Genomic DNA, 15,946 nt, shown 5'->3' on the forward strand with positions numbered 1-15,946 from the left:
AAACTATAGATACATTCTGAAATATACAGGTCAACATCCATTACTTATTTTGTATAATCCCTGGAACAATGTCATAACATGTATTTTCTTTTTAAGTTTTCATTTAACCAAAATGTATTTTATAACTTTGTATATTGTCTGTTCAATATGGGTATATGGATATATATATATATATATATATATATATATATATATATATATATATATATATATATATATATATATATATATATGTATAAAAAGAAAACCTAGTGTTGGGCCTTATTTAAAATAAAACAACTAATGTAAATCCTCTTGATAAAAGGCATCCAATTATAATTGGATACGAAAGGATTAGGAACGTGCGCCCTCTCGTGGCTGCATGTTCATACTGCAACCCCTAGACTTGTATTAACAAGCCTAGGTGAAGTCCCACCCCTATGTAGCCTCATAGCCAATCATCAGTCAGTATTTGGCTTGAAGCTGGTAAGGAGCGTTCTTTTGTCCTGAACGTTGCCTGTCAGGCAACATGTTCCACAAGAAACTCCACAAATGAAATGATAATGTTCAGATTAAGTTTAGGAAAGGTTAATGTTAGAGTCAGGGCTACAATTTGTATAGAGGGAAAGATTTTATAAGGTCGATAAGAAGGTTTAACATGCCTGAAATACTAAACCCAGGACGGAAAATATCCCATATTGTTTTTTGACGGGCGAATACTGCCAGCTAAATCAGTGCCATACTACACAACACTGATAATTACCCTCCTAAATATCAGAAACCCAGGCTTTGTTTGGAGAAGTTGAGTCGTGTGGCCCCTACAGAATTAAGGTACCAACAATATGAGGTAGAAATGTGTCTGAATGTGGGTTATTTACGTTTGTGTTTACGTTAAGTCAAGAGTTAGTGGTAACGATAACCAACTTTTGAAACTGGCACTGACTGTTACCTAGCTTAGTTACACTTTACGTTACTCCGTTACACTTCATTTTCAGTGAAATTGAGTTTAATGAAGCTGTAGGAGTTGAAGAAACCTCAGTAGCCTGTTACGGTCGGTGTGGGGGTTTGTTGTGGTGTGTGTGCCATGGTGACACGGGGGTGGGTCCTCTCTTAAGTTTTGTGGTTTTCAAGGCAACCGACCCCCGTTGCTGTGATCTGCCTTCTGAAGATGTGTCCCTCCGCAGTATGAGGTACGTTTGCAATGTTGACAAAAGTCTTATGGAAGTTCATTTCACCTTAAGCAGTTTGATTTAGGTCTGTGTGCATAGTCTGCAAAAGTGAAAAATATTGATGCTATGTGTTCCAGCCTGACTGGTTCTTGGGCAGTTGTTGAGCAAGTCCTTCTACCACAGGGCTTCTTGTGGTTGTAAGGCATGGGACATGAGTTGATTCGTGGCTTTAGTGTCCCTGAAACTTTGGCCAAGAGTGTGTGGGCTTCAGTGTAAGAGACCCCTCTGTCTCCAGGCATGACGACATGTTTACTCTGCAGGAAACTGATTGTGATGTTGAAATTTGAAACAACTTGTCAAAGTTAGGTAAACATTAGTCAAACATAAAATATATATATATCACTAAATGGTATTGAATGAGATGCTTGATGTGCACGAACAGGACTAAAATAATGGAAGTTTATATTAAGTTGCTATTTCAGCAAATTAATAGTGAAATCTGCTTCTCTCTTACGTTTTTAAGGGCCAGACGTAGGGTTGATTATTTCTAAATCAAGTCATTAAAATGAGCAGCTTTATCAATGTCACTTAACATGTTGATTTTTTTTTAGTTGATTAATACATTTTATAGACTTAACATTATTTATTTGTCAATTAATGCTCAGCATATAAAATAAAAGGAAATTGTTTTTTTTTTAAAAGAGCCAGAGTAAAATCAGCAGTCCAAACCTTAAGACATTTAGTTCACAGTGACATTCAATAAATAACAATGAAGTAAATCCTCACAAAATAATGCTGAGACAGGAAAATGATTATATTACTGAAATGATTAACTGAGTAGTATTATAGATGGATGCATTTTCCTATAATGATACCATTTCAGGAATCTATCATTCAGCTTATGAATCCTGGTTGATATTAAATAGTTGCACAGTTTTATTCAGGCAGTCCTTCCCTCTGCGCACTGAGTCTTGTCAGTAAGAAGATTAGCTGTATTAGTCACCAGGCCGTCCAGAACAGGACACACACAACCTGCTGACGCTCTGCCAGCCTGTGGAGCTGCTCCAGCTACAATCTGCTCAGAATTCACCCGGGGTCCTCCTGTGAAAATTCAGGTAGTGTCTGTTTTACGACAGCTTCGGTGGGACTGGGATGACAGTAGAGCCTGAAAATCTGTCGTTGTTTTTCTCTTTCTCTCTCCCTTGTTCCGATACTTTCACCCCACCTGTCCAACCTGAGCCGGCTTGACAGCCTCTCTGTCTGAGCTAGCCTCTTTCCTGGAGGTATACTGATGATCATTGTCTGTTTACAATCGCTGAAGCCCTCTAAGGGCTTTAGAGCAGCTTAATTCCCCCCATCTGGCGGCTGAGATAAACCCTTAGTTCCTCCAGGAATGAGCAGGGAGCATGAACAGAGCAACAGGTGAGATGTTTCTTTGCTTTATTCTGACCGAAGAGAAGATCAGAAATCAGAAATCTATGGAAAACTTAGAAAGTCTTTGATGGAGGATATTTCTTTGCTTTGTCTGATCTCTTGTGTATAGTAAAGCTGCTGCTGGCTCTGCTAACTGTTAAAGCCCAACACGTGTCTGTGTCCAACAGAAACAAAGTACCGCCAAACTGTAATAGTTTAGTAAAAGATGGCAGAGCGGGTAACACACAGAAGTATTTAGAGATGTTATTAAGCAGAAGTCGAAACACTACAGTGCACATTGAGCTGTCTAAATAAAGTAGAGCCATCTTAGCTAATGTTATTTACACCTGTGCTTTTCCTTATAAGTCAAAATGCTCTCTAAATTATATTTTGGATACCTCACGATACCTGAGTTTGGGAAAAAATACCCAAATATTTTATGTTTTACTTCTATGTTGGCATATACTGTATATTATGGACTGTTTTTATTTTTAGTTTCCTGGAATTAAGGAAGCATCAGTAAAACACACTGAATTCCAGCCTTTGGTAGGTGCTACAAATACATTGTGGAATGTACCAAAGAAGAACCCGGTCCTCTTTAGCTGTATCTGCAGTAGTATAGCTAGTTAAGGTGAAGCTTATTTGTGCTAATTAATATACAGTTTAGTAGTTTAAATGCATCAGCTTTGCATGGGACATCTTAATTTGCAAAATAACCGAACCAGTTTTTGCTGCTATCGTATCAATGTAGTGTAATATTATATTATATTTACTCATTAAAATAAGGGAGCACAGGCATATAGCTGCACAAAATCAAGACGTTCAAGTAAAGTAAAAATATCTTTTCGTTTTTTTCAACTGCACATATTATCATTGTTTTCTCTTGGCTGAGGTTAACTGTTCGTGTTGAGTCCCTGGATATTCTGGTGTGTTAGAGGAGGAAAAGAGTAAATAATGCCTGTGAGCTCTATCCATTTCTATTCTCAGGTTATTGTTTTCTACCTCTCAAGTTGTTTTTCCACTGAGCTTTGTGGTCTACTTTAAATGCATGGTGAGTTTGCCATGTGGGCCGGCGTGGCTCTCTGCTGATTTGTGAATGAAAGGGCTGTAGAGACAGCGTGTTGTGGGTCTGTCCGTCCTGCACACTGAGCCTGCTGGAGTGTGTCTGGCTTTCTGAGTGAAAAAATAAGCCTTCTCTCCTGATGATGTATGTGTGTTTGTTTGTGAGGTGTGTGTGTGTTAGATAGAGACACTGTAAGAAGCATCCGGCTAATAATCTTCTTGCAGTAATCTGGGATATTGATGAAAGAGACAAAGACGCATCGAAACCACTCCTTTAAATGAGAGGTGCTACTGTTCAGAATGTGCTGTTTTTAGAGAGTCCTTTAAGCTTTAACTTCACAGCAGTATTTCCTGATAATAACGCTTCTGATTCTGGTGTGATGTTTTTCATCTGCCCGCTGCTGATACTGCTTCTCAAAATGTAAAATCAAGAATGTTTATCTGATCCCGACAGCTGGTTCTCCATCCACCATTTAAAAAGGTGAAAATATGTGCACATATCTCAGGAAATCTGTAAAAGGGGACGCCAGGTAGGTCAGTGCCCATATCAGTATCCACAGCCAAGTACAGGGGTTTGTCTCCGGAGCCCACAGAAAAACTCAGGCACTGTCATCCCCTCTTTCTCTATTAAAAAATATAAAATGATGAATAGATTATGTAGAATTGGTGCTTTTACACTCCATTATTAAGTCTTTTCTAGAGATGGACTTGATGTACTTTGATGACATTTGAAAATGTGTTTTGAGATGACTTTAGAAAGCACTTTGGTGTGAGGCTCTGGGTTTTATGTAAAGATTTATTACAGGCGCTGATAAGCACAGCGACTTCATGTTGTGCGGTTGCCATAGTGAGCGTGGCAGCTCGGGGCCAGTTCTTGGGGGACTTGATGTAACAATGAGAATGAACAGTCCTATCCAATCTGCATAAGATGTGTATGTTCACTGTAAAGACTGAGTTGTGCAAGCTGACAGCACAGGATACAAGAAGGGGTAATAACATAAATGACCATCAATGACTTTACTTCACCTTGGAAACTAATCTTTAAGTGCTGCGTCTTAAGTAAGATGTCAGACAAAATGTATCCCCCTGTGACTGTACTGACACCAGGGCAAGTGCAAAAGGAATTGAATAACCCACATGAATTACATCTACGCAGGAACATTGAAACACACATCGGCTTGCTTTAAGGCATAACATGTATGCCACGTTATTACGCACTGCATGAAATTATTCTTACTATTAAAGTTGCAATTTGTTCTTTGATTCATGATGATCAATGAATCTGTTGTCTAAGAATTGAACCATTCAGCACAAAACAAGGAGAGTCACAGTCGACACTGATACAAACAAGAGCATATCGTTGCAGGGAAATTCCGTACACTTTATTTTTCTCTATTAAATCCATACCAACAAGAATGAATGATAACGGTTTCTAACGCCTGTAAACATTTGGTTTAGTTACGTAAAAGGTTGTTCCTCTCAAAAAGCTGTATCAAGGCTCGGACCACCCTGTGCTGTAATAGGATAAAAATACTAAACAGATAATAACTTTTTGTGTTTCAGAAACAGTGTTTAGGAGATCTCCCCGACTCTAAGACTGAAGACTGTCCTCCTTTAGCCTCCTCTACCTCTGGACTGTAACCAGTTTCCTGACATGTCCTGCTATCCGTAACCTTCTGCAGCCATGGCTTTGAACATGTTCCTCCCAGCAGAGTCAGATCAACAAGAAAAGATGGAGGACGCCACAGTGCCGGGCTAAGACCAACTGAGGTCAGAGCTGAGGCCTAAAGGAGAATGGAGACGAGGAAAAATACCAGAGCAGGGGTTATTTTCTGGACCCCTGCCCCGGCCCGCACCTCGCCCCCCAGCTCTGTAATATCTGAGGAGGAGTGGGAGGATGAGGATGAAGAACAGGCGGAGAGAAACGACGACTTTGACAGCCAGGTGGACGAGAACGGCATCATCGGACTGTCTGAAGCTCTGGAGGAAGCAGGGTTGGTTGGTGACTCAGAGGCAGATTGTAATTCAAACTACCGTAGACCCCTCACCCCGGAAGAGGAAGACCCTAGTGGCCATGAGAGGGAGACACCTGAGGAGCTGAGTAACAACCTGAGTGAACATCTGTCCCGCACCGAATCAGCAGGAGAGGACATATCACTGTCCCCACGTGAGTCTTCTTTTGAATCCCTACATCAAGGTCACATATCAATAATGAAAACAGGACTCTGTGTGGATGGGGTTTAGCAGTTTTTGAAATGTAGAGCAAGTTCAGTGGATATTAACTATCTGGATACTTTTCCTTTCTGTTTTACTGCTGGTTTCTTTGTCCTGATGTTACTGGTTATTAAGGGTGGGGGAAATAATTGATACAGAAATGTGCCATATCGCAATATATCGTATCGTGGTTTAAGTATCGCGATAGTATCGTATCGTGGGGACCCTGGTGATTCCCAACCCTAGGCAACACCAGTATACTCTCTTCAATTTCAATGTATAACTCGCAAACGCCTCGTAGATTCCTTAGAAGCTAGACAAGCATGACTCCTATTTGGTAAGAGAGGATTTGTGCTTTCCCTGTGTTGAAACCTGTCTTCACACTTCTCCATATCTCCATGTTTTTGGCAGCTGAGGACTTGATGGGAAGCTTTAAAGCACAAATATTGGATGAGAAGGTCAGGCAGGGGAAAGACTGTGTCTTTGAGTGGGACAAATACATGGACCTGACAGAGGAGGAGGAAGATGGAGATGAAGCAGGGAAGAGGAGTGTCAGGAAGAGAGAAAACGATGGCACTACCAATCGCAATATTTCCAAAGAAGAGATTGAGAAGCTCCTCTCTGAGTGTAGTGCTCCCCTGTTAGAGATGGAACCTGTTAGAGTCTCCCATCACCACTGCCACATATCCCAGCCTCCCTCACCTCTCACAGCCCCCTCTTTCCCCCATCGTCTCCACTTCACCCCTGAGGAGATGGCAGCTGCCCCCGGCATTGACGCAGAGACCTTTCCAGACATCAGCTTCACTGAAAGTCTTCCAGAATCACACCGGAGCCTCGAGTGCAGTCCTCGCTGTCCTGAGGTAAAGCCCAGGGCTTCTCTTCAGCCAGCAGACATGTTTGCTGAAGAAGGAACCTCAAATCATTGCAGTCGAGTGAGTAAACTGCCCTTAAAGGCACAGGATAAGTCTGGTAAACAGCCAACTCCCTCACCAAGGAGGGTGAGGCAGCTATCGCCTGAAGCCAAGTCCTTAAAATTCAAACATAAAACAGCGAGTCCTAACAGAGGGTCGAGGATACCCAGAGCCAGGAGTAATGCTGCTGAGGTGGACGAGTCCAGGTGAGACATTTCTTTACCACACGTTACGCTGTAGCGGTCCAAACATCACGATCGCACTCACCATGATTTATACTGTATTTCCAGGAAAGGGCCTCTGAGTTACCGCACACCAGACTTCTCCAGCGTGGAGCCCAAGGTCTATTTCCCCAAAGATGGTTACACCCCTCCTAAGAGTAGACGCTGTTCCAAAAGAGAGTCCCTGTCCCTGAGCCCCTCTTCGTCTTCAAATCCCCCGCTGACATTGTGAAAGAAGTCCTGCTGAACACCACTGAGGAACATCCTGCCTCATCAGACTCTGACAAACCAACCACCAGCGCCCTCAACTCCACCGTGCCTCAGGACTTCAGATCCCGCCAGCAGGCCTCCACGCTGCTCGACCAACTCCAGGTACTGTCAGAGGCTGGGAGTGCATCTACGATAGGCTGGCTGATCTGAGCTAGAACAAAGCTTTAAGATAATCTATGAGGGCTGGGTTTACTCTAGCGTCATGTTTTATGTTTGGAAAGCATTTTAAGGGTCTTGTGAGAGTTAAAAAGACAACGTTTTGTCCCCCTATTTAATATCCAACAAGTGGAAATTCTCAATACCGGTGATTTTGAAGTTGTACGTATGTCAGATGACTCGACTAACAATGTCTTTTGAAAGAGGTTTGGTCATCTCCTCAGCACACTAATGCAGTCACAATCACAATTTGAGTTCATTTTTTGTACATTACGTAAACAAAAGTATATCAAAACCCACATGTGAAATATTTAAACATCTACAGCATCCGATCAGATTTTGGAACCTGCTGCAGCTTTTGTTTCCATTCAGCCACAAGAGCATCAGTCAGGTCCAGCTCTGATGTGAGGTTATAGGGACACAATAGGGGTTCCAGTTCATAGAATCAGAGGATGAAACCCTCTTTATTAGTCACATACATGCACACAGCAGAGCACACAGTGAAATTGGTCCTCTGCATTTAACCCATCCTAGTCCAGTGGGCAGCTATTGTGCAGTGCCCGCGGAGCAATGGGGAGGGGGGATTGGAGGTGTCCGGTGCCTTGCTCAAGTGCACCACAGCAGGGCCTAGGAGGTGAACTGGGACCTCTCCAAGTAGCAGTCCACTTTCCATATTTCATGTCTGTTTGGGGACTTGAACCGGAGACCCTACGATTCCCAGTCCAAGCCCCTACTGACTGAGCTACTGCTGGCCACTTTCATCCCAAAGGTGTTCAAGTTCTTCCACACCAAACTGGGAAAACTATTCCTTTATGGACCAGGTATTGTGCACAGGAAATGGTGTACTTTAAACTGTTGACACAAAGCTGGTAGCTCGCTTTGGTCTGAGATATGATCGTAAGCTGTAGCGTCGATGCTTTATTGGAATGAATGGGACCAAACGATGGAAAACAGCCTCAGGGGGAAGAAATACTTTGTGTCTACTCTGTGTATCTGTGTCAAACTTATGAGTAAGACCCAACACTACACCTTGTTTCATTCCCTCCGCCCAAAAGACTTTTGCTTCTCTTCCCTTCCTCTTACCCCCCTCCCCTCTCTGCAGGAGGACTACTACAGACTGCTGACTAAGTACGCCGAGGCGGAGAACACCATTGATCGCCTGCGTCTGGAATCCAAGGTAGTTCATCTAGAAATCAGGCTGTCATTTATCTCAATATGAATCCATGTGCAGTGGTGCGGGGTTTTAAAGGATTAGGAAGAAAGAGAGGTTATAAAGAGAGGAAAGAGCAGCAGAGAAGGGAAGAGTAGTACATTCTGTTGGAGCCGCAGCGCTCCACAATCAGCACCAATTAAAAGAGCCAACCAGGGTCTATGCATCTCCTCCATCTCCTTCACCAGCACACTGAAGCACCATCTTAAAAATGTGTGTTTTAAAGGGACTGTTGAGGTCAGGTTAAGGTCATCAGGATTTATTGCTCGCAGAGGAGGGGCCTCTATTCATTGTGAGTTCAATTCAACCCCGTTATGTGTTAAAGCATAATGAGTGGGATGTGTTGGGTTGGTTTGTAAAATAAAGATAGCCCCGCCTCCCTAAAGGGTTATGTAGATCACTGGTGGGTTAGAGCTCTCTCTGGTTGTGTATAGAGCTTTGTGACCCAGGCATTTTGCCTCGCTATACTACGTGCTTGCTCAGCCACTGCCACACAACTCTGGTGGTTCATTAGTGATGATTAATAGGGATTTTCTTTAGTCTTTAGATCACTTTGCCTTTAACAAACAGTGTTTATCAAACCCCTATATCACACAGCTCTGTTCAAATATTCAGTCTTTCCTGTGAAAATGAAAACATACTTTTAGATGACACTAGATGGGGGTGTCGACTCTCTGTTTGTCGAGCAAGTCTCATCTCCATCTTGGCAGTACCATGCGGACTGTTGCTCAGGTTTTCATTTCTAGAGAAAGAGCCCAGCAGAATTGAGCAGGGATCTAAATGTGGAACTCCTCAAACGTTTCCTCTATGCAAAGTAAAAGATGTTCCAATATACCACTAGACTTTTTTTTATATCTCCACCAGGTGAACCTGTTCTCCGACCCTCCAAAGCCCGGCCTCTTGGTGCAGTCCGGACCAAATCAGGGCTCCTCGAAGGTCATGGTGCTGGATTTCCCTCAGGCCCAGAGAGCAGAGGAGGCTCTGCCTCTCTCCATCCAAATGGACAACAGAGTACATCATTTTATTCAATTTCATTTATCTTAAAAATCGATTAGCTTCCCTGTTAGCCACCTCTCTCCTGATATAGAACATGTGCTGCCTTCATCTACTATTTAGCTGCCGTTCTCTAAAGCTCGCATTGTCTTCCTCCCTCTGCACCTGTGTGTCAAACAACAGGAAGTCCATCAGCCTGTTCTTCCACAAAAAGCCCGGACCCTCAGGTGGGACAGCAGCTGGCCAGGATTCTCTACAATCAGGCCGACAAGTTCCTCCAGCAGGTCCGTGATGCTTCAAACTGTCAGCAGTGAGAGTAGAGTGTACATGCTGATGATGTGATACAGATACTAATGTTTTCACTCAGATGCAGACTTTTGAGGATCTCCTGAAGAGCAAAAGACTCAAACCTCTGGAACAGAAGAAGGTAAGAACAGTTTAAACCATTTAGAAGAATGACATCTTAAAGCCCCCTCCTCTAATGAAGCCGTGCTCATCCCCAGGGGGTCTCGCAGCTCGCTGAGGGGCTGGACTCTTTGGAGAGGGGATACCTGTTGGCCAGGGATGATTGCAAACTCCTGCAGCAGCGAGGCGCAGAGGACAGCTACTTTGACCGTGACCGGTGAGGGTCCGAGAGAAAAATCTCTCAGCTGAAATCTATCTCCCCCTCCTCTGTGCACTCTGATTTTATAATGTGATCCTACAGGGAGCTGGAGGGGCTGGTCTTTCAGTGTGGGCTGCGTATGGACGAGCTGAAGGAGCAGGTGGAGCAGGAGCAGCTCACCTATGAGGCTCCTCCCTCTCCACCATCTGGCTCCTCTGTGGGGGGAGAAACTCACACACAGGTACCATCAGCTCTCTCTGTATCTATAGACAAAACTTTATTTATAAAACACAATAGAAGCTTCGGATGTAAACAAAACTGTACACATGTTGTGGATAATGTTGGCTATTTCCCAAGATGTTGTAGACTGAACTATTATTTGAACAAAATTGTCAAAATAATTGCTATTTGAAGAAGTTAGTATCCCTAAAGGGCGCTGTGCAATAGCTGCCCCCTTCTCCTAGTACTAGGTTGGGTTAAAAGCAAATTTCACTGTGTGGGCTGTGTGCATGTATGTGTGACAATTAAAGAGGGTTTCCTCCTCCGATACTATCTATGTTTTATCGATCTAAAGCTGGTCCTAGTGCTGATTTAAAAAATGATATTCTATTGTCTATTCCTCCCCGTCTCAAAGCCCTCTTTGAACTCAACAAAAGGAGCTTTTAACTTATTGCCATTTCACATAACGCTCTAACTTCCTCTCCTTCCAGAGCCCGGCTGTGCCTGTGCTGGTTGATCCAGGAGACGCAGCGGAGGTGGAGGTGAGCGCCGGGAGTGAAGAGAGAGAAGAAGAAGAGGAAACTCTCTACCTCAAAGCTCAGAACGGCAAACACAGACACCTTGAACAACACTTTGCCCCGCTGATGAATCGGTGAGGCGACAGTGGTTTTGAAGAGTGAAATGTGTCTTCATTGTGGAAGGAGGTTAACAATATTCTTGTGTTTTTACATATTTCCTCCCTCTTGTCTAGCTACCAAAGCTTAGGAGAGCTTTCCAGTCGTTTAGACCATAGTCGGAGGGAAGGAGCTCCTCTTCCTGCTGCCTTAAGGAGCAACATGCAGCCTGGGAAAGAGGAGGCAGAGAAACGGGCTCTAGAAGACCTGGACACATCCGCAGCAGAGTAACATTTACTTACTTTCTGTCTGAATGTTGTTATTTTTAATCTTGAATAGTAAAATGATACTGAAGAAAGTCATAATATGTATAAAAAAAGACATTAACAGATATGGTTTGGTTAGAAGCTCGTTTCTGTAGCTCCACTGGACTTAATGATCTCTCTGCTGACAGGAAATTCAAACCGGACCGTCAGGACTCTCCTCCTGTCTGCACTAAAAAACCGCAGAGCAGCAGGTCCAGTCCTCCTCCCCGTAGCGCCTCCAGCCTGACCACCACTCTCCCCGCTCATCCCCCCAGCAGCAGGAGAAGGCTGGAGGTGGGAAAGTCCCACAGCAGCAGCTTGAGCAGTCTGGGAGAGATCAGCGCGTTGGAGAGGAGGAACTCCAAAGTCCTGACGGGGAGCAGCAGAGTGCTGTCTCAGGTCAGCCTCATTCTGAAATCTGACAATGACATGTTCTGACATCTATGGCATGGTTGGAAAATGTGTTGATTATGACAGACAATATCATATGTTGCATAATATTCCGTGTTGATCAGGATGGGATCATCTCTCCGGAGACGGACAGTGGGTTTGTGTGTTCAGAGAGCAGCCGTCTGACTCCTGCTGCAGCTGCCAGTCCTCTCCACCAGAGGGCAGCAGAGAGGTGAGGATGTCCGGTACATTCTGTGCCTCCACACACTTTAACTGCACCATAAATTACACCTGCTGAGCCAACCCCCACCCCGGCACACACACAGCATACTGATGACCCTACAGCTCTAAAGCCCCTCATTATTCATGTGTTTATATTATACAGTCTATTGCTGGAGAGGTATTTTACGTTGAGATTTCTCCTAGTGTGTCAGTGCCTCAGGAGAGGATTCCTCAGATGGTGCCGGTCTCAGCACCGTCTCCTGCTTCCCCACTGTTGCAAAATCACCCGGCGATGGAGCCCAATAGGACCAGGTCAAGGAGAAGCAGACCGGGGCCTAGGAGGTGCATCTTCTCCTTCTCCCCAAAGCGCTGCGTCCCTCTGACAGCACCAACCAGAGCCGACAGTGGGACCAGTGAGTTTGGACCGGACAGTGACAGCTGTGAGTCTCTGAGAGTGTTGATAAGGTCCTCTTATTATGGTGTTACTGATGTCTTCTCTCCATGTATGTGTCTCTAACCTGCGGTCCTCCTGCGTCCCCGCAGCTCTCACTGTGTCCGACAGACTGAACGACCACTTCACACAATCCATCAATTCCCTCCACGACTCCAGCCAGAGCCCCTCCCTCACTAGTGCACTGGGTCACCATGACGATCCTCTCAGAGCACTGAGTTCCAGTCAGGCTGCGAATCGCAAGTGAGTGTGTGTGGCAGTAGCTGCTGCCATGGCGATAGCTGTGCAAAGTAAACATGGCCAGGTTCATGTCTCCCTGCAGACGAATAAGAATAAAATGTTTGGATATTTAAAGCCTTCCTCAATGTCTCCCTCATCATATTCCTGATGCATTTCATTCCAGAACATGCTGCTATTGAGTGTGGTTGCACATTAGGAGGTACTGTGTGGTTTCCTGCGTGCTGGTGTGTTATTGCATGGCAGTTTTCAAACAGTGTGTGTATGTTTGAACGGACAGCTGCACAGATACTGACCGGCACATTTACTGGAATTTACTGTTTGGCCTTGGTGGTGAAAATTAGACACGCGTACTAAATGTAAACATAAACGACACATAGATTATTTAATGATATTTTAAAGTGTGTGTGTGTGTGTTTGTTTTAGTGACGCAATCCAGACGCTGCAGGTGGAGATGAGCCGACTGAGGGAGAGCATTGAAAGCTGTCTGAGGAATAAGAGGCCTCTGAGAGCAGCTCCTTCGGCTCAGCACACCACCTCCTCCCCTCCAATCAGGTTGGTTTCTATTTCCCAGTGGAGACTGCCCAGGGGCCCGCTGACACTTTGACCTATGCACACAGTATGCACATATTATGAGGAGTTGAGAAACTGAATATCCGTTCAAACAACATTGTATACAAGGCATTCATACATAGAGTGCTGAAAATAGCACAAAAACAGGGTACAGTACGTCCAATATATTAGAAAAACAAAAGGAAGTTATTTCAGAAATATCAGATAAAAACTGACATTTTTAAAATGAGAAAAAAATCATTTGAAAGTCCAAATATTTTAGCAAAAATGTGAAAAGCACATAGACTGGTCATGGGATATGTCTTAATCATCAAACAAAGCACCATGCTATAAAATGACAGTTCTAAATGTTCTCCCATTTCTTAGGCCAGGGGAGCGACGGGGTGATGTCAGGGAGAGAATAAACTCACCGCCTGAGGATGTGGAGTACACACTGCGGAGAACAACCCGGAGGAGACCGCCTTCTGCACACACGCCAACAACTGACATCTGTAAGGCACCGGCTTGATTGTACACAGACATAAGCATCACACTCCTCTAAGAGCAAAGAGCAGGTTGAGATTTAATGCATGACAATTCTTTGTTTTCAGCCACAGGTTCAGACCCCCCCTCCCCTCAGCCTCTGGTGTCCCGGTGTACTCAAACATCCACTGCAGCAGCGGACAGCCAGCGCTCACGCACAAGTACTGCCGGCAGATGCCTTATCATACATACATAGAACTAGGACTGAATGCATAGCTGTTCTGCTCATGCCGATACAGACATTCAATAAAAACAAGTGTTGACAGCTTACAGTCTTTTTGTAACTTCTTTGGGAGGAGCTCAACGTGTGTGTGTGTGTGTGTGTGTGTGTGTGTGTGTGTGTGTTGCAGGGCAGCAGCAGCCTGGTGTGTCAGCAGCAGACGTTCCTGACAGCAGAGGACGTGCTCCTCTCTGTCCTCAGTGTTTGTCACATGGTCACCGAGGGCGATCTGAAAGTAAGGAGGCTTCTTCCATCCTTTAGTTTTTTCCTTCTAAGCATTTATTGTTACTGGACTTGAGAAAATGTACTTTTGATTTCTTAACAATGCTGCAGTTGTCTTCTTTAATGCTTGCTGGTTTTATTCCTCAGGGCCAGTCGGTGGTGACAGAGAGCCGCTTCACTCTCGCTGTCCTCACTGTCCTCACTGCGGACGCCGTGGACCCTACAGTAGCACGGAGCCAGGTGAGAGAGGATGTTAACAGAGCTGCTAATAGAGAGGCATACACAGTCATCTCATAACCCCCCAGGCCCTGTGTATTGATGATGTAAACCACGTCAGATCTGACTGTCAGCAGCATTGGTTCTGCTCGGTCACTGCTCAGGATCACATCAGTTCAGCCTGCAGGAAATGAAATGAGTTGAAGTGTTGACCTGCGCTGTTGTTCACAGACCCCCCCACACACACAACCTGCCAGCCAGCCGAGTCCCCCCACAGAGCGGAGGGGAGCGGATACTTTGAAGCTGCAGCTCCTCCTGCTCTGCTGCAGTATATGCCGGTGTGGCCGCCCCCCCTCCTGTAGGTGACCTGCCCTCTCAGCATACACACAGACACCTCAGGAGATTTCAATACAAGATTTCAGCAACAACTAAAAGATAGTTTGGATTGATTATTAAATGTATTTGTTTCATTCTTACCCTCTCTTCAGGTTGTACTCTTCGCCCCTCTATGTGTCTCCCAGCAACAGCCAAGGCAAGTCCTCCGGGTTCAGGGGTCGCAGGGAGGTGAGGAGGAGGAGGCGCTCTCTGTCGCTGGATAAGCAGCGCTGCGTGGACAGCTCTCTGCAGAGGGCCCTCAGAGCCGCTCGGAGCATGAAGCACACCTCCGGTCACATGGCTCACTCTCTGGCGTCCGGCCTGCACTACCAGCAGCTCCTCGCTCAGTCCTGCAGCCTCTAGCCTGACCTCACAGCTTACATCCCCGGGAGGGAGAGCAGGACTGTCGCAATAAAACACCTCAACCATTCCCTTCTTTGTAACTTGTCTTTGGAGAAAAAACTGTTACTGTAGCTTTGTTTACGGCACTTTTCAAATAGCAATATGTAAAGGAATAGTTCAGATTTTTGGTCTATGATGAGTGAATGACTCACAGTAGATGACAGTTTTGAGGAACAGATTGGAGTAAAATCACAGAGGCTGAATCTCAGGTGGCCAACATACATTTGTTTCTTCAGCAATAATATTAATTTCAAATCTGTCATAGAAATGACATACTTGGCTGTCATGGAGCAGTTGTTACTTTGAGCTATTTATTGATCATGCAACTCTGTTTATTAATCATGTGAATGTAGTTTTTGTGATTCTTAACATACGTTCAGGAGTGTTATTTGAGTTTGCGTATAAGCTTTGTTTTCATGTCGATACTGTAGCATGCTGCGCTGTAAATGAAATGCACTCGACGTGATGTTCTAGAGGCCGTACCAGAGACCACTCCGGACCGGTTTGTTCAACAGTTTATAAGAAGCTGTAGGTGTACCATACTGTAACTGGACAGCTATGTTTTTATACAAAAGAGAAGTGGACTCAAACTGTTTTTATGGCTTTTGTTTACTATGATTGTTGTTGTGATTGTTGTTGTGATTGTTTAGGTGAAATCTACATTTTTGCTCATTTCTAAATCTGTTTTGTACAAGTTTTTTTTACATTTTCAGGAAATTCTTTCCCTAAGGAGCCAAATAAAAGGTCACTTTAGAACATTTGGTGTTTGTGTGCCT

General features: G+C 44.4%; 1 protein-coding gene across 1 annotated transcript; it reads left to right on the forward strand.

Moving 5' to 3' along the window:
* The first annotated feature begins 700 nt into the window (after positions 1 to 700).
* Positions 701 to 15,926, forward strand: akna (AT-hook transcription factor). Its single transcript, XM_063890015.1, is given in 25 exon segments — positions 701 to 810; positions 5,187 to 5,790; positions 6,249 to 6,954; positions 7,039 to 7,154; positions 7,157 to 7,341; positions 8,498 to 8,572; positions 9,470 to 9,578; positions 9,581 to 9,616; positions 9,782 to 9,882; positions 9,966 to 10,025; positions 10,102 to 10,220; positions 10,305 to 10,443; positions 10,913 to 11,073; positions 11,173 to 11,322; positions 11,490 to 11,739; positions 11,856 to 11,962; positions 12,157 to 12,392; positions 12,496 to 12,646; positions 13,067 to 13,195; positions 13,580 to 13,704; positions 13,804 to 13,914; positions 14,077 to 14,190; positions 14,325 to 14,417; positions 14,625 to 14,751; positions 14,882 to 15,926. Coding segments are annotated over 24 exon segments (4,023 nt in total). The 5' UTR covers positions 701 to 810; positions 5,187 to 5,417; the 3' UTR covers positions 15,132 to 15,926.
* The last annotated feature ends 20 nt before the right edge of the window (positions 15,927 to 15,946 follow it).

This window comes from Eleginops maclovinus, chromosome 8, assembly GCF_036324505.1.
Source record: "Eleginops maclovinus isolate JMC-PN-2008 ecotype Puerto Natales chromosome 8, JC_Emac_rtc_rv5, whole genome shotgun sequence".
Lineage (NCBI taxonomy): Eukaryota > Metazoa > Chordata > Actinopteri > Perciformes > Eleginopidae > Eleginops > Eleginops maclovinus.